We start from the raw sequence: 19,179 nt of genomic DNA, 5'->3' as shown, positions 1-19,179 counted from the left end.
TGCAGCAAAGCTAACTAGCAGCCACCTGTCTGGAGAAGAAGTGTATTTCCGAAAAAAGATGGCGAGCTCCCTTAACATCAATGCTATTTGCAGTAATTCTGGGTATTTATAGTCTCAATACATATTAGTTGGTCTGGGTACTTGCTTACCAGCAACTAGCTTCAGTACTTTTCAACACCGATTTAACGAAAGAATTAACAACAACAAAAAATGCTAGACATTATCATGCAAACAAATATTAAACAGTTCACATATCTATCATTTCAGGATTTTTATTGTAAATGTGTTTTACGTAGAAGAACAAAAGCAAAAATATAACATTTTTAGCAACTCTTTGGTGTTAAATGTTTACAGAGCACATTTAAAACAGACTGTCTCAGAACGCAGTAAATGTACTGCACTTTTGCACCTATAAATTTTCAGTCTGCATTAAAAAAAAATGCATATCCATTGATGTATCACTGATTGTTTGATGAACACCTGACAAAAGAACGCACCCACGTTTACACTACATATTTGAATTATCATGTTATTTACACTTTCTTTACATATGTTCATAAATCATTCATGATCACAGGAATCACTAGAGGAATATTTTAGTTCTCCTTAGAAATGCATATACAGTATTTACATACATTCATGGATTCACATAAAGCACCCACTCAGAATTGTTGAATTTCTGATTTTATGAATAGAACGCCTCATACAGCATCGCATTTAGGTGCTGTGCAACGAACACCAGAAGATTTTCAGTTTGTAAATAACTGCGGGGTTTTTCGATGAACTCGTTCCATACAATTTCGATACTTATCATTTCGATCGTTAACCTCAACCTTCATGGCACAAGGGACCATCTTTGAACTGTTTATGCAGCAGACATGTCGTGCCCACTCGTGATTCGTTCAGTTTAACTGAGATGCAAAACAACAAAAAACAATCTACACATGTAATGTGATGAGAAGCTGAAGACTTGCTGTTCCCTTACAGTACAAGACCAAAGGGGTCTCATTTAATGGCAAGACATTTCATTTGCTTTTCACTTTCCTATTAACCTTCTATAAATATGCTGTAACAAGTCACAGTAAACAAATATGATTCGATGATGAATTCATGACATTTTTAGAAGCATAGATTTCCAGTTGAATCTGAATCTTGTGGGAATGTGGGCCACAGCAGACAACATTCAGTTTTTGGGGATTAAAAAATGTTGAGTTTGTATTAGCATAAATATGCTTTTTGAGTGGCTCAGCTTGTTTGTTACGTGTTCATCTCTATCAAAATACATTTTTGTAGGATCAAAAATAAACTTCATTTGGTAGAGGAGATGCCAATTGACTCTCAGTTAGCGCTAACTGATGCTATGTGAAAGCCATGATTAAATTCAAGCTCAAAATATTTTGTGTAGCTTTAGAAAGACGAGATAGCTCGTTAGAAAGTATCACCGGCAATAAAATGCTCCCTTTTCCACACATTCCAGGGTAATCCTCCACAGCCAAAGTTGGTCTGGCATGACCAGCACTGTAGCTATTGTAAGCAAATATTAGCACAGCTCGTAGCTTACGCTAACTGCGGCAGTTTTAATGTTTCCCATGAACATGTAATTGCTATTTGTGATGTTTTGTGATGAAGGAGTGAATTTTTTTATTTGACAATGTATTGGCATTTGATTCCAGTCTCAACAAAAGGGAAGGAAAAAAAAAATTAAAAAACAATTCCAGTTGTAGATCCTTTCACTTAAAGTGATATGTAAAAAAAATGATGATGTGTAACAAGATAGGAAGAGGAGGAGGAGAGAGAGATGATTTGATTGATGTGGTTTTGCAGGTTATGAACTACTCCTGACAACAGTGACTTGAAATATGAAAAGAGACATGAGGTAATAAATGCTGTTGCTAACACCTTGAGGAAACTGCAAAGAAAAATGTTTCTCCAATCGCTCCATCTACACTTTTATGATGTGCTGAAGAGAGGACTACAGATGTGCTTACATTTGTGCTTTAACGCTTCGTCGAACTCACCATTGGATAAAGCAGCACCCAAATAAGTTCGATCAGTCCAAAAAAAAAAAAAAATGCTGGTGACCAGATGAGACAAATAAAAAAAAAAAAAGCGTTGTAGAACAATGAGTTAAGTTAGACCACAATACACAAAATACTCAAAATACTGAGGCAACCATAAATTTCATGCATGCCAGTGCAAATTACATAGTGACATGACCTTGGTGGTCAGCTTTGTTCTTCTATAGTGTTAGTTTGTTTTTTTCCTGGTAATGAAACATTAATGAAAAAGAGACATTCAAAGCTAAAGGAATGTTGATGCATCATTTACTAAACTGTCTATGGTGAAAGAATTAAACCAAGGCCCCGTGAATTCCCTAAGCTTCTTAACATAAAATCCAGTAAGCTCTTGTTGCTGGGCAACAAATCAATTTCAAGCTATTAAGAAATTACTTTTTCTAATACTACCCTTCAACAATATTTGGCTCCAGGAAGGTAAAAAAAAAAAAAAAATCACTGGGGTTTTAAATAATACTAGACCCCTCAGTGATGCAACTTTTTTGATATAAGGCTTTTGACATTTACAATATACACACACCTCAAAGTGTAAAAATACTCTGAATAGCAAATCTTCGAATTAGCACAGCAAAAATTTGATTGAAACAAAACAACGTTGTAATATACAAGAAGCTTATTCCACTTGAGAGGGTGTTGTGTCAAGTAACAGTCTGTTTTAGTTTAGTTTTTACAGTCTTTTCCTTGCCACCCAATAAATGATCACAGTACCATGAATGTACGTCACGCGTACATATTTGAACATTAACACACAAGAGTCCTGCACAAACCCCTTTAAAGGGTGTTTGGACTTCCACCCCACCTCCTCTTCTGTCCTTCAGCCCCCTCCTGCCACACACACACACACACACACACACACACACATGCATACACTCTGCCCTCCGCTTAACGTCAGTCTGTCAGAGAGGGGTCAGAGGGGTCAGTTTGCAGAGCGCCCTGTCCTGCTGCTTCGTGGAAAGCGGTGGACTTTGAGGTGTTTCGACAGGTGATCACTTCGGGCAAACTTCTTCTCGCAGACGATGCACTGGTATGGTTTCACTCCGGAGTGGGAGCGGCGGTGTCGGGACAACTCATCGGACCTGGAGAACCTGACAATGATTTAGAACATGTATTAATTTTTTCCCCTGAGCATTAAACATCTTCACAACAACATTTCTCCTCTTTATTTTTAGCGCAAATCTTTCTTCACAGTCAGAACTGAAAAGCTCAAAACTTTCCAATCCTAAGAATGAATGAACCTGTTTATATGCAGTATATGCAGCACCTCGACAGAGAAAAACTGGATGCGGTCATGCTTCGAGGTGCCAAATAACATAAAAGCTATGTCAAACTATTTTATGAGAGTAACCTGAGAGGTGTGATGCTATACATGTGTGTTACCCTGCATCTTCTCTGAAGTTAAAGAGCTGTCCTGTATTTAGCTCAACACATGAGTGCTGCAAATCCAAGCCCAGTCTATTCCTGGCCTGCTCTGCTTTGGTCTCCATGGGCTCCGGACAGTGTGGATATCATGACAGAAGAGGTGTAAGTGGATGACAGACTCTTGTATAGGTCTGTGTGCACCTTTTGTGTGTGTCTGTATGTATTAGTAAAGCTGTTAAGATTGGATTAAGTTGTAACATGGATTGATTTCCAAGTGCACTTGCAGTAGCAGTGGCAGGACAAGGGCGATAATTCAAAGTCATGTAGACATCCAGCACAGTTATTTTAAAGCATTTCCACCTTAGACAAGGATTACACCATCGGCCTCATTCATCATTTTAATGGCTCAGCAATAAAAATCAGAAAACAGACAGTTTATTGAGTTAAACTGCATGATTGGGATTAAGATCTTGTTCACCTGGATCTCTGCAGTAAATGCTGGTTTATGGTCAGATAACCAGAGGGCATCCAGTCAGATTGCAGCGACTAAGATAAATCTGAGCTTACATTACCCTTGACAGCTCAGATAATGATCATAGGCAAAAAATAGCACCAAAAAAATACTGTGACAAAAACTGGTTAAAACATTCAATAAATGATGCAGAAAGAGCCAGCCATGTATATTCCGCTTTAGGCTAAAAGCGACTGATGGTTAATAACTGCAAAACGCCCCAAAAAACATTTGTTTACAAAACTTCACGACAGTATAATCCACATCTTCTTATCCAGCCACACGCTTAGTAATCCAGAAACACTTTGAATTGAGCTAAAATCACACTTGCAACACTTCCAGTTGTGTGCTACTGTGAATGAGCGCTGCTAGCTTAAAGCTAAATATACATGGGGTGGACCCTTCTGCATTCTGAAGTCACAACAAAGACAAGCAGGAAGGAAAAAAAAGAGTCTTTGTCAGCTAAAGACAACTATTCGTGAGTACTTGAAAGGCAAAAAAAAAAGTAAGTGTGATGTGTTGCTTTAATGACAGCTGTCTTAGCTTAGCTTAGCTTAAAGACTGTAACCAAGCCTGGCTCTGTCAAAATATCAGGAGTACATCAATACATACTTTCAAAGGTTAATGCATTAAACATTATTCATCATATGCAAGTTTTGCTTTTTTTCTAACAGTCACCTAAACGCTCCAATTTATTCAGCTGTCCACAGTGTCAGCCGAACCATACAGTGAGTGCATCAATGAGGCAGAACACGGGAGTTAATTAAAATGCAAAATTTGCAACGTAGAATCAAAACAATAAACTGACAGACACTTGGGAGCGGCGGGTATCCACACTTCCTCTGCTAGCATATTTTTTATTAATCATTTTTCAATGGGAGCACCATGTTTTCTGTGTTGTTTTCTTTTCCTGGTTGCGTAGAGTTGAAGCTGAACAACAACACCAGCAACCCAGGAGCTCTGGGATCAGACGGCTGAACCCACGATAGAATTTCCTCACCCATAACATCTGATGGACCCGTCTTTTCTAAATGTGTGATTTAGCCTCTTTTAAAAAACAAGAAACAAAAACATGAAGAATGAGAAGAATGTATGTACATGTATTCCATGTAATAGCAAAGTCTCCAATGAAAACAAAACAAAACATTTTAAAGCACTGTCAAAGGCTCCCGGGTGGACGCTTTCTGACGAGCGTCTCGCGTTTTGAGCTGTGAAAGAACACTTTGATGGACACAAGCTGTTAACTATCCTACTGAGCTGAGGGGAATGGCAATAAATGGAATGGTCATAAAATGAAAGTGATACTACACCCAAAGAGTGTATTTTGCCTTTCAAATGCTCACAAATAGGTATCTTTAGCTCCAAAAAAAGGAGTGTTTTCCCATCCTGCGTGACACCTTTCAGAATTCAAAATGCAGAAAGGGCTAGCCAAGTATTTTTAGTTTAAAGCTAATTTTTAAACAGCAACAAAACAGAAAAACTGTCCACCAAAAAACAAAAACAAAAACAAAAAACTTTTTATGAACTTTCAAGCACATCATCTGGTATAATCCACATCTTCTTTATCCAGCTGTTTGCTCAGTAATCTACGAACTTGAGATAAAAACAGACGATCTGATCTGTCGCTCCTTCACCGTAGCGCTAACCGCAGGTGCGCTCAGTTGAATTTTCTCGTCCACGCTGGATCGCAGTCGTGTAAAGCAGGAAGTGTTCTGGTTTGTTTTTGCTATAAAGAAGGTGAAGATGATCCTGAAGGTTGGCCTTCAGTAAACAGATTTTTGTGGGACAGTTTTGCTGTTGTTAGCTGTCGGTCGCTATCAGCTTCAAACAAAACACAAGCGCTTTTTTGCGACTGCGTTCCGCAGAAGAAAGTGTCTTTGTGACCTAAAAATATTGTGCACTGAAGATAGCTATTTGATCCAGTGTCCACACAAAAATACTGATTAACTTTAGCATGGATAACTTTGCGCTTACTCGTCTGAGATTAAACAGTTTTGTAGATGTTACATGGATTCTCTGCAGCTCTCGATGACGTGCCTCGCGTTTGCTCTAAATTAAGATAAAAATCTGAAAACCACATCAGTCTCCTGACGCTGTCACACCTTAAAGCTGTATTATATCAGCGTCAAGCCGGGGCATGATAGAAACCATGTATATACAGCTCTTCTCCAATCTGGGACGGCACCCAACTATAACATGCTGTACAGAGAAATATCTTTCAGCAGAGCGTGTATTTCGAATTTATGCAAATAGTCATCTTGATTGTTAGATTTTTGGGGGGGAAGACAGATCATGTGCCAGCTGTCTATCCACCACACAGTCGTGCCATCTCCCTCTTTCTGCCTCCTCTCGAGTTACAGCTCTAATGAGTGAGCTTGCTCTCCTCTATATGTTCCAGGCATGGAGGTCACTGAGTTTATACCTCCAAGGGTTGATGGAGGGCACTTCTGTTGTTGCTTTCTGTGGTTTTTAGCACCTTCACAACCAGCTTGGCGTGGTTGCAGCACAACACATAGTCTACATTTTAATGCGGGGCGCTGTGGGAAACACATGAAGGCTTTGTTCTAGCTTGTCAACACACGGGGAAGGGTTGGGCACACACACCTGGAAATTTACAGTAAGAAACATACAGGCAGGGACACATAGTGTACAGACATGTATCTGTCATCTTTACTGTCCTTGTCTCTTTGTGTTTATTTGATGCTGGCAACTCGTAGCTTCTAGTAGCTCTGCCAGGGGTTTAATTTACACTCCGAAAAAGGTTCAAAGGGATATCACATGGATGCATGACTGCACTAATCAATGACAGACGTTTGCCCCCCTACATGCAAACCTAAATATACAGCCAACCATAAAACCTCTTTGACTGCTTTGCCAGAGGAGCCAATTCCTTCTTACGCAAAGCCTCTGTGTGACAAAGTGTCAAATCTCTGACCTCTGCATAGGTCAAGGGAAAGAAACATTGCTTTCTTACTATGTGTGTTTCACAGTATGTACCTCTTCCTCAAACTATTAGCGTCAAAATACAAAGATAAATCCACGGTGTCATCACCCAGAAACCGTGTTTTGTTGTAACGGTGAATGCATCAGCTGATGAGGACTGCAATCCGACGACTGATCTGATGACAGATGTCAAGTACACAGACGTCACGGTGTTATTACAACAAACTGTTTGGGTATGAGCCCGGCCATCCTGAGAGCGAGTCTCCATGCAGGCCTGAGCTGAAAATACTGCATGCTTCGGTATGTATTGCCTGCATGTGTTCTCTTAAGTGTTTACATGTGACTGTTCCTATGCATCCGGATCTGTGCATGAGCATACTAAAGCCCGAGAGAGCGGAGGAGAGGGAGAGGGAAGGATGAAAGAAAACAAAGGCTTGAAACAATGTTTGGCAAAGATAATATATGTCTGTCATTGAGTTTTATGGAGAAGCCCGGCCAATGAAATACCACTCCTCCCTTTCAGACGATCCAACACATGGATCTGCTCTTGATTTGCTGATGTCATGTGAAGGCTCTTAAAACTGCACGTTTGGGAGGTGTATTAAGTTTTAAGTTAAATAAATGCTTCATCCTGGATGCTCAAATAATACAACCTCCTCAGTGCTGGAAATTTAGGTTTATTACCTGACAGGAAGGCGGTGTAATCTTTGAATTAACCCAGAGCAATGAGTCCCAAACTGGGGAATGTGTACCCCCAGGGGTGGGCACAGTAACATGAGGGAAGATGCCGAAAAAAAGTAGTATTCTCTTAAAATCTTCCATTAAAAATAAATCAGTGTTTGTTTTCCGCACAACCCACTCCTACCCTTCCTCTGATTGGCTGACTTTGATCCGTGGAAACGCTGCCTGTCTAAAGGCACCGATTACAAGCCAATCAGAGGCAGAGTAGGGGAGTAGGCAGGGCTTCTGGGGATGTGCACCCAGATCAGTACATCAGCCAAAGGCACAGATGGGAACCATCTGCTATAGGGCTTCCAGTACTGTGTCTGACAGAGCTAGCATGAATGTTAGCAGTGTTAGCCTAGCCACTGCTGGTGCTAGCGCCATCTATGGAGGTAGATGGGGTACACAGGACTTCAAGCTGTTTGGGATCCACAGAAAGACCATCATGAGTCATATATCTTATTTGGTGAAAATGTAATAAGAATAGACAGGCATTGTTTGAACTACAGATTGCACTGCTATTGCTTGTGTAAAAAAAAAAAAAAAAAGTCAGATCAAGTGGACTGCAGCTGTTCCTCGCCACCTTGTTACTACCAAAGCCAGTGGGGTGAAATCATGGATGTTATTATACATCAGAGGAGGGCTTAAAGTAAAATCTGCAGTGTTTTATTACTAATACGGAAAGTATCCTGGGAGAAGGCTTCTAAAATCAAACTGGCACAGGGCATCATGGTTGTTGTAGGCAAGGGCTCAAGCTTAATTCAGAAAGAGCCGATGACATAAATCTGACCAGGAAGTCTGGGGGTCTTACCTGAAGAAATGCAGGAATTGGATTTTCTGAACTATTTAAATACTCTGGGGTGTGATTTAAATCTGGGACTCAAACTAATAAACTGCAACAGGTAACAGACAAGCGTTGTAGTTTTGGTTTTCAGACAGATGTGTTTAATGAGATGACACACCGCTCCGACTGTCTTTGAGGGAACAACACAGCAACTTCCTCTCTCTCTTTTTTTATATCCGATGACTGTCAGTTATATGAAAGTTATATGAAATTAACTAATTCCTTATTAAAATGAACTAATTTTCTATAACTGTTAAGAAAATGTAGGACATGTCCAGTTTGAAATATTGCACTGACAAATTAATTAGCTGACCAAGCACAAAATTAATCAAAAAACATAAACTACTTAAATTGAGCGTACAAGTCAAACCTCATGGCCACAAATGAATTAGACTAAGGACAGAGTCTGATTATGGGGCGTCAAAATAAACTTGTGGCAACAAATGGCATCTTCAAAAGCTTTAAAAGCTTCAGTAAATCACGTCATGGGAGCCAAAACAAAGAAAACAAACACAAAGAGAAACTATTTCTAATGCAGCCGCAGAAACTAAGGCAAAATTCATTCTAAAATAAAAAAATGTAAATTATTCATGATGCAGTGATGCTGCATTGTTCTCATTGGCTGGCACGTAAGGGAATTGTTAAATCTGGTGGTAGAGGTCACACATAGACACGCTTTCAGGTTCACAGCAGAATTGGCTTCTTTTTTTCTTTTGATCTTTCTTCTCAGAGCTGATCCTGGATCAGATGCCTACAAAATCATCAGAGCAGTGACTTGCTTTCAAAACAAGAGCAGCAATACTTTATTATTGTGACTTTAAGACCCTTGTCAAGTGATATTCACGTTAGCTTGTTGTCAGCAAATAAGCTAGTGCCCCCACTTTCCTTTGCGTAACTCTCTCTGTCTCTCTCTTGCTCGCTCACTCACTCACACACACACACACACACACACACACACACACACACACACACACACACACACACACACACACACACACACACCATGGAATACTTTGGCCTCCCTCCTCCTTTTTTTCCATTCCTCTCCTGACAGCTTCGCTCGTGCGTCTCTGTGTTATAAGACACTACCAGGATCAATAAGTTTTGACTCGATCGATTTTGGTTTTCCAGAAATCTGAATCTATATTTTCATAAAGGACATCGTATACATGACTATAGTTCACATCCCTGGTGTTTTATCTTCCAAATGCCTTCAGCTGTAAACCCAAATCTGCCTACATGCTTCCAACAGTATTTCAATCCCCCCCCATTTGTTTAATGTCCTCTCTTAGAAGGGGGTTCCTGCTGGGTCTGTATGAGCAGCAGCTTGGAGCCCTACTGACAAGACAACACAAGAACAGTTCTGATCTTCACATCCCAACCTCAGCATGAAAGCTCAAACACAGACTTTACAAAATGTCAATGTTAAATTGAAAACAACATTTATTTCCTTAGATAACGTGTTTTCGTCTCAAGCCGACATTTTTTGGTCCAAAAAAACAAAAGATGTTGTGTAATTCCCTGAGTTATCAAAACATAATTCAGCTAATGAAACAGCTGCAGGTGCAGCACAGCCTCCGCCCGTACAGTGGTCACTGGCGGTTAGGGTTAAATCCTGGTCCGGCACTGTCCAACAAGAGCTCTCCGTTTCTCTCTCACACGCTCGTTCCTAACCTTAACCTTAACCTTAACCCAAATCTAACCTTAACCTCTAACTTTAGTCCTTACCCCAACTTCACCCTGGTCTGTGCATGTATAGAAAGACAAACATAGAGTAAACACAGTCTATATACACACACCCTTGTGCAATAACTGCAATATGTATAGAGGAAGCATCCATTGACCAACAGGTCAAAAGTTTGCATTTGTACTTTGGATAGAAGAGTGTTTTTTTTTTTTTTTATTTAGATAAAGGCAATGATTAAGGGAAAACTGTGCCAGTTTCCAGTCTTAAAATCGTACAAAACTGTACCTTGGATTGAAAATTAATTGAAGTCGCCATGAGAGTGAAAACTTTGAACTTAAATAATCCAGTTTGTAAGTGCTGCACGGATGTGTGTGTGTTAAGTGGTTGCAGACAGTGAGCAAACAAGTGAAATAACTAGCAGAGGGCAAAGTCTACGTGCAGACAACTTCAAACAGCTCTCTATCTAATCTCGATTTTTACGATGGTACAAAAACACACAGATAATGGGGACACACGGTCGGCCTGTGGAATACAACGAGTTATAACCTTCTTTTTATGAACATGCACTGAAGTTTCCCCCTCCATTCATAAATGTAGTCTCCTTGAGTCTCATTCAGAAACTTACGCAGTTCGAAATCTTGTCGAAGTTTAGGATGATATTTAGGATTTCTGATATCACAGAATCATTCTTTTCAATTGCGATTTGGGGAATTTTTCGTTGTTGTTTAAATGAATTTAGCTATTTCAGCGCCAAGCTGACTGAGGAGTTAGGGTGCCATAGACCTCTGCCAAAATCCACAGTTTTACTGTCAAAACTCTTGCTGAGTCTGTATGACAGTGAAAATGGAGAACATGAACATGTAATTAGGATCCTATGATCCTACTAGCTTGCTAACTTTAGCTGTAGCTGCGTCTCACTGAATCGAGTGTTGTTGTTGGGAGGCGGCGATCTCTCCCTACTCTACCAAGGCAGCTGCTCCTCCTCTCACTCTCCTACCCTGAGCTGTTTTTACATTACTACTAGGGCACCAACTGATTAGACTTTACAACATATTTCCAAAAAACTTCCCAAATTCCCAAACACGTGATATTTGGATTATGTGACACATCGGATCTAAGTAGTTGATTTATCACCCGGGGATAATATGAGATAAAATAATGGTCCTAGATTGTACATTGCAACAGCTTTATAACCGCTGCCAATGATACAGGCTATATGAACGGTCCAGTTTGCATTTGTGGTTAGGATTTCTGAAGTTAAGATAAGATAAAAGGGGTTCGACAGCCATGAGTTTAGGATTTGCTTTTGTAACAGGAAGATGTGTTTTTGTCCCCATTTTCGAAACTTAAGTTAAGATAAGACTTCGGGGTTGTTGTTTATTTCATCTGTAAATCCTCCATTTGTGCTTTGTTTAACATGTTTGTCTATTCTTTCTGCTGTCAAAGAGAGAGGACTGTAGAAAAAGCGGAGATAAGTTCAGAATGCGAAGAAATTTGTGTTTGGCATATCTAAGTGGAACAGCGTTCAGCCTTCGGCAAATGAATGAGGACAGAAAACCAGTTTTCCGCTACCGATGGATTAAGATCTTTATGTTCCTAAGGAATAATTACTGTCTCCTCATAGAAGCAATAACCCCACAATAAAGAGCATATTCATGACTCTGATGTGCCATACTTTGATGTATTCAAAGACCTCACAGATGAGGAAACATCAATTATCAATGGCTATCTTCATGTGTTTGTGTGTGTATGTGTGTGTAGAGGAAGTTGATAACCCAGATGTCTGTGGTTCACATTTGTCTTTTGAGCAAATGTCCTGCATGGTTTACCCATCCTTTTAAAGATTTATATAATGTGTTGTCGCGCTCACCTCCATCCACAGCCAGGCCACGTGCAGGCGAAGGGCTTCTCCCCCGTGTGTCTCCTCAGATGAGCTTTAAGATGGCTGCTCTTGGTGTACATCTTATTACAGCCCGGAAAAGAGCACTTGTGCATTTTAATAAGGTCTGCAACTGCACTCTTCTGGTACCTCTGGCCTCCAGTGAGGACCCCTGCAGCAGAACCTCCACCTAACCCACCTTCACCAAGCCCTATGGGTTTGGCGGCGATGGGCACTGGTGCGATCCGGACAAATTTCGATGATGCACTGCTTCCAGTTTTGTTGGCGCTAGTAATGTTTGCTGGGGAAAGCAGCTGAGGCACCAAGGCGAAGGTTTGTCCCTGGATGTTGACCAGGAGCTGTGCGATTTTGATATCCGACGGGGCCTGGGTTGGCTGGGATTGGGACTTTTGAGGTTCCTGTGTGACAGGATCTGATATGGCACTGGGGCTGGGCTCTTGTTTGATCTGTATGGGCTGGATTTGTAATATGACAGGCACACTGGAGGCAGCATTGGTTCCTTCTGTTGCAGCTGGCGGTGATCCACAGTCTTCCTGTTTGATCCCATCAACTCCACTACTAGGAGAGCTAGAACTCGCAGTACAACTGGCATCCGCTGTTGATGAGCTGTCCATGTCAAATGAACATAGAGTCTTTTTGGTCTCTGTATGGGAGGACAGCGGAGACTGAGCCACAGGCACAGTCTGATCTGAGTTCTGTAAAGCCTCTCTTGCAATTGTCTTTGTGCTTTCTGCCTCAGCGTCCTCTGGCAGTGGTGACATGGCTTCATCGCTCCCCTCGTCTTCCTTCTCCATTGCTACCACCATGTTCTCCTCCAAGAACTCCTCGATCTCCTCCAGAGTGGGCTGAAATAGGAGAGATGCGGGATCCTGCAGCTCATCCAGAAAGACAGGAAACTCGTAACAGTCCTCCTTTGCTTGCTGTTGGAGGAGACTCAATCGCTGTTCCCTCTTGGACTCCCAGGTGAGGCCCATAGGTAATAGGGGAGCAGTGGGAGATGAAGAGGAAGAAGGTGGGGAGGATAGGGACAGAGAGGACGACAGAGGGGAGGAGATAGAGCTGCTGCTGATGTTACAGTTTAATGAGGTGGTGAGGGAGGCCTGTGAGAGGAGGAGGTCAAGCAGGCTGTCTTGACTCTCTCTTGGGGAAGAGCTGCAGCTCCCACTGCTCCTGCTTTCGTAGCTTGAGCTCACGTGGCGAGATGTTGGCGACGAGGACTCTGGGCTGGAGCAGAGGGAAGAACGAGGGCTGGAGGAGATGCTGAGGTCATCCTCAGAGAGGCGAGGTGAGGAAGAGAGTGTCACCCCTTGGTAGGGGTGGTGGTGGTGGTAGATGGGCGCGTCAGTCACCATGATGTCTGGTGACACGCCACCATTGGCATTGCAACAAAGGCAGTTATAGTCACACGCCGGCGAGGCAGTATAGTACAGAAAGGTCTCCTCACCAAGCGGCAGGTGATCCACCATTCCTGTGCGGATGAATGGCAGCTGGACTCTGCTTGGCTCTGCTGGGTGTTGGCTAAATGTTAATGAGAATGTCTGTCTTCTTCCTGCAGTAGACACACCAGTCAGCAGTTAATACGATGACAGAGTTCATATTCTGCATAAAAAAGCATAGATTTTTGTCTAAAACTCATGTAAGTGCACCTGACTACTCTTGATTTTAATAACAGTTGAACAGAAGGTCAATATAACATGATACATAACAGGTTGGTGGACTGGGGTGACCACTGCAATTCCAAAAACCGGCACGACAACACGTACACACTCTGTGGTCAGCCTGACTCCAACTTCGCGGTTAATGTTTACAAGAGTCCCGCAAGCTTTTACAGAAATGTGTAAACCAGACTGACTAGCTGAACATTATCACTGGGTTTCTGCCTGCTGCTACGAGGTCTGCAGCCGATGGCTCTCTAAAAGGAAAGTCAACCACGTGTGAAGGAAGTGGAATTTGAGGAGTGTGTGTGTGTGTGTGTGTGTGTGTGTGTGTGTGTGTGTGCAGCTGCTTGTGTGTTGCAAGCTGACCATGTGGAATCAGGGTTTCCCATTTCTTACTGCTTTGCTGTCATTTATATATTTTTTTATTTCCCTATTGTGGTCCTTTCATCTTTCTTTTTTTTTATTACCACTGTTATGTCACAGAAGTAAATACTCTTAGACGATGGCATCACTCAGATTCGACTGAAACAGACTCTGATATTTCATTATCCAGTCTGAGATCCGCAGATTTAAAATGACTGATGGATTTAGTTTTTATTTGCCTCATCTGAAGATTGTTTCCCTCCAATGCAAGACATAAACAAATGGTTTTAATTGTAACAATGAAAAGCATATGATGATTTAAATCACCCCCCACCCCCTTTAAAAAAAATAAAAACATAGTAGGCCTCAAATGTGTTCATGAACAAAACAGAATGAATGTGCGCCCTCTTCTGTTCAGACTGAAAAGTAGCAACCAGAGAGGTTCCATATGGTGTCGAGAAAACAGTTTGGATTCTTTATTTTGACGAACTTCCTGAAGTTTTGGTTCATGTTGTTTGTCAACATCATAATTTATTTCTAATTTAATGACGTGGAGGGGTCTGCGGGTCTGCTCTACCTCATGGAAAAAAAAAAGTTTGAGAAGACATTGAGACACCTTGGCTTGTCCAAGTATTAAATCATTTGACCGACAGTAACCCTGCCAGCCTTCAAAGTAGGAAAAAAAAAACAAAAGCACTGACAGCATGATGCGCTCGTGGTCGCCACGCTGCACGAGGCGTTGAACACTTTCACGCCAAAAGTTAAACAAAATATAGCAAACATATGAATGATTGCGTGAATACAGCTGCTGCACAGACTCAAGAACTCAGCCTTGTTTGCTTCCACACGCACAATCCTACAGATACCGGAATGCCGCTGCACTGATTCCTCTCGCTCTACTTCACAAAGACAGTCAGGCAATTACAAATAAACACACACACCTCCCTCCACGAAACCACCCCGGCGACTCTTCTTCTGCTCCTGCTCTCACCTGAACACGCGAGGAAGCCGCTCCTCACCGCCGAGCGCTCTCCGCATCAACGTGTTTGTCAGTGCGTAATGGTGCGTAATGGCAATGTCACTCCACGACGAGGTTTTTGCATAACTGTACGCCTCCACACACACACACACACACACACACACACACACACACACACACACATACACACACACACACACACACACACAAACACACGCACTCTCTCGCTCTCTCTCTCTCTCTCTCTCTCTCTCTCTCTCTCTCTCACTTTCTCACTCGCTGTCTCTCTCCCTCTGCGGTGGGCTGGTTGTTCGCTTAACTGTCACATGATCGGAGCTGGGTATGTTATACCGGTCAAAATAGGGGGGTCGGCTTATGAAGGCTCGCCTGCTCGGTGCGTCGCAATTGGCTCCCGGCTCAAGGAGGCCGGTCCAAGGGACTGGCGTCAATGTGACTGAGCGAGTGTGTGTATGTGTGTATCTGTGTGTCTGTACAGTTTGTTGTTGGGCTTTATTTTCACGCAGCTATTTGCATACTCCACTCACTCTGCTTTTTTGAGTCTGTTTATAGTGCACTTGCAATTCATTGTGGTACTGTAGATTATTAAAAACAAAAACATTCTCAGTTAGGTAACACTGCTGTCATTAAAGGGCTGAAGAACTCCCATATTTCACTCCATATTTAGCCAACGAAATGGACTTTATGATATTGTAGGATGCTAGGATTATTTTTAAGGCAACTTTAAAAAAAAAAACAAACCTAAAGATATCAGTATCTCCCTCATTTCAAGAAAGCTCATTGAACCTGTCAGACTGTGGAGGCTGAATAAGTGGCCAGTGACTGAGGGAGCCATTGAGTGGCCCAAGTGAGTGTGTTTACATGCTGCCTAATAACATCAGCAATAGAACTTTTTGCTTTCGCTCCAGCCGAGCAGACCTCATATAAACATTACCGCCGGGCTGAGGTAACTTTACTGGCTCCAACCTAATTTGATTTGCTTGCGCAGGTTAGATTACCTTTCTGTGTGTTTGGATAAATGATCCACTTTCAGCCTGCTTGTAAACATCGGGGGGTGTTTCAGTGTGTATTTGTATGCAGCAGAGAGTCCCTGGCTATTATGGTGTGTAAAAGGATACACAGGATCACACTGAGGGACTCTGTTTTGCATACTGAATACAAGCAGATACTGCCGTTGCTGGGGCTACTAATCACTGCAAACACGACCACTACCACTCATAGGTCTACGAACACTGGCCTACCGTGAATTAAAGTCATAATACTGATGCTTACAGGGGTGAACCTAGAGATTTTGGGCCCCCCTGTTATGAGGGCTCCTCTATGTGGCCCCCTTGCCATTAGCAGCAACATATATATGCTTCAAATGCTGTTAAAACTACTTTTGTTTTCTGTTATGTCCACTACTTCCTCAGATGTTTTTTTTTTTTATTGTCCTTGTATTGCATCCTCTGTTCCGCTTGAGTTGCCCTTCCATCAGTTTGGTGTCTCCTGGCCCGCTCTTTGTCGCTGGTGCCTGGTGATGGCTGTGGTGATGCGGTTATGATGTCAGCTCGCCTATCCTCCCAGTTGATTGTGAGAATCTTATGGAGACATGGCCTACGGTACTGCTCGGGAGCATTTAGATGTCTGCTTTGACAACTATCAACGGTACAGATTGTGTATTTTTAGAAGCTAACCCAGAAATGAGCATCAACATGGTTTTGAGTTGCAAACATATGGTTCAGCATGATTCACGAATGAAACCCATTTAAATGATTAAAAGTACAACGGTAACATCAGAAACTATCATTGTGCTTCTGCTTTTGGCAGGGCTGTAGTCATTACTTGGCTACTTGCCAGCGAACACCATTTTAAGACGCATAAAATCTTCAAATTAATGAGTGTGATATTTTCTGACATGTTTTATTCAGTAGAACAAAGTCTTAAAATATACAGTATTAGGCTGGTAAGAATCCCTGACCTTATTTCAGGCATTAAAACGAAACCCCACTTAAAAATCCCATTGACTTTAGACAAATGAACCAGACCTTCATCAATGCTAATTTACTGGCCTTCTTCAACCAGGCCACTGTTGCTAACATGACAACCATGAGTTCAAACTCTAACTGTTAAAACTAATTGACTTATTGAGCCTAATATAACTTATCTATTACTGCTACAACGCTGCTAATACTTCCACTAAAAGCTGCTGTCACTGTGCCTCAACAGCGACTAAGTTATGAATCACAATTCATTTCTAGCTTGTAATGCTACCATTAGGCTATTATTACATTTACATTTTTAGGCCTCCTATGTAATGCAGAGATACTAAAACTACAAAGACTGCATGTATTAGCTTATAACTTGTCTAAATATCCCTTTCTCACTGGAAACTTTAAGGTGAATTGATTTCTATGAAGCTAGGCTAGTTTATTGAAGGCTAATTATTAGCTCACTGTCTACAGTGACAAGTCAAGATGTCTTCTGAATGTAAAAGCTCTGCTCTGGCTCCATAAATGCTTATGGCAGTTCTGTCTGGGATAACTTGCAGTATTGAGTTTAAATATGGGTTTATAAATGCAGCCACAAATGAAATGGACCACAGCTCATTTGCTAACAGAGGCCCCTGAAGGGATCCTGTTAAGAAAAATGCTTCAAGTGTAGCAGAGCTGCTTCTGTTCGCTCAGTCCAGTCAACACTCCTCCACATAGATGATATCTGCTCACATCAACGGCCAGATTGGAGGAAGTGCTTTTTGCTAAGCTATCTAAGCTATTGGAGTTGGGTTAATTTTTTTTTTCTAAAATAAACATATTGAGAAATAATTTTCACTTTACATTTGAGGAAATGTAGTAATTACTCGCTCTACTGTGGTCCTTTTCTCAGCACCAAAAACTAATTGGTTTTGGCTGCCGTATTAAAACTCACAAACACCTATGCCTATTATGTAAGGTCCAGATGGACTTAATGAATCAAAGTGATTTATTTCCTCTGGTAATGCTTACAACATGCCAGCAGTGAAATGGGGAAAATATGTGCTTCATGAATGTACTTTCAAGGCTGAAACGATCACAGATGATACCCTCAACAAAGCCTTTCGAGGAAGTGCAAGAATCAGGAGATTTTTTTGATTAGCTTTGCTTCTACTCCTTTAAGATGTAGTTTATATGGGATTTGCCCTGCTTGCTAACACAGATCCCTGCCACTTTTAAACCCCCTGAACATGGAGTCGTAATAGTTCACTGGGTGACTGTATTGAAGTTACTTTACTTCAACATTTCCTTGACCTGTTGCACTTTTTAATTTTACTTTGGAAAAATGTTACTTAGGGATTTAAGTCATTACAGGACGCTTCACCCTTTGCCTACAGTTTTTTTTCTCCAGTTCCCAACACACACGCGCGCGCGCGCACACACACACACACACACACACACACACACAAACACACACACACACACACACACACACACACACACACACACACTTAGAAACTAGTCTATTTTCAGTCGCTCTCTGGAGATGCTCACAACATAAACAGTAAGGTGAAGAATTTGTTTAAAAAAAAAAAAAGAACATCTTGTTGTTGTGAACAAAGATTTCCTCTGAGAATTACGCAATAACTTTTTTTTTTAAATAAAGCCACTAAGAACCTCAACCCTTCCACCCCCCACCAATCATTAACACAACCACCAACACAAACAAACACACTCACACAAACAGCCCTCCTGTGTCTAATACACTTCTTAGACAGCTTAGTTGGCTTTTAGTTCCACTAGCAAGTCTCATCCTGTTTGGTGGATTATGTATGCCTGCATTTTAGCCACAAACTGACAGACAGTCAAGGGTATGGTTCTATACTTAGCTACAGTGCAGTACAAATGCACTAGGACGCATCTGCTTTTGTACTCTTCCTACTTTTCCTACTTTGACCCTGAACTATGTTTTTGTGTAACCATGTTGGTTACTGTGTTTTAAAGTTCACTTTTAACTACAAAAAACAACAAACCATGAGCGTTTTTTAGCTGCTGTGTACATGAATACCAAAGCAATCTATCCGTTTCCCCGCTGGTCTGCTAAATGTGCGACGCAGAAGAAAAGTCCTTCTCTACTGCTAGGTCCTCCAGCTACTGTGGGAGGCGT

General features: G+C 41.5%; 1 protein-coding gene across 2 annotated transcripts; it reads right to left on the bottom strand.

The window, feature by feature from the left end:
- Positions 1 to 258: 258 nt before the first annotated feature.
- Positions 259 to 15,354, bottom strand: klf15 (Kruppel like factor 15). Of its 2 annotated transcripts, none has more exons than XM_086214077.1 (3): positions 15,005 to 15,354; positions 12,013 to 13,591; positions 259 to 3,160 (listed from the first exon to the last, which is right to left on the bottom strand). In XM_086214077.1, the coding sequence occupies exons 2-3, from the start codon at positions 13,506 to 13,508 to the stop codon at positions 2,992 to 2,994; spliced, it is 1,665 nt and encodes a 554-aa protein (XP_086070203.1). In that variant the 5' UTR covers positions 13,509 to 13,591; positions 15,005 to 15,354; the 3' UTR covers positions 259 to 2,991. The 2 variants fall into 2 exon arrangements, with proteins under 2 accessions (XP_086070203.1, XP_086070202.1); XM_086214076.1 differs by having other exon boundaries at positions 15,055 to 15,354.
- Positions 15,355 to 19,179: the final 3,825 nt, after the last annotated feature.

The sequence above is a fragment of the Aulostomus chinensis genome, chromosome 9 (assembly GCF_037954235.1).
Source record: "Aulostomus chinensis isolate RoL2024-O1b breed Wild chromosome 9, RoL_Achi_v1.0, whole genome shotgun sequence".
In the NCBI taxonomy this organism is placed as follows: Eukaryota; Metazoa; Chordata; class Actinopteri; order Syngnathiformes; family Aulostomidae; genus Aulostomus; species Aulostomus chinensis.
This window is presented reverse-complemented; position numbering and strand designations above follow the sequence as displayed.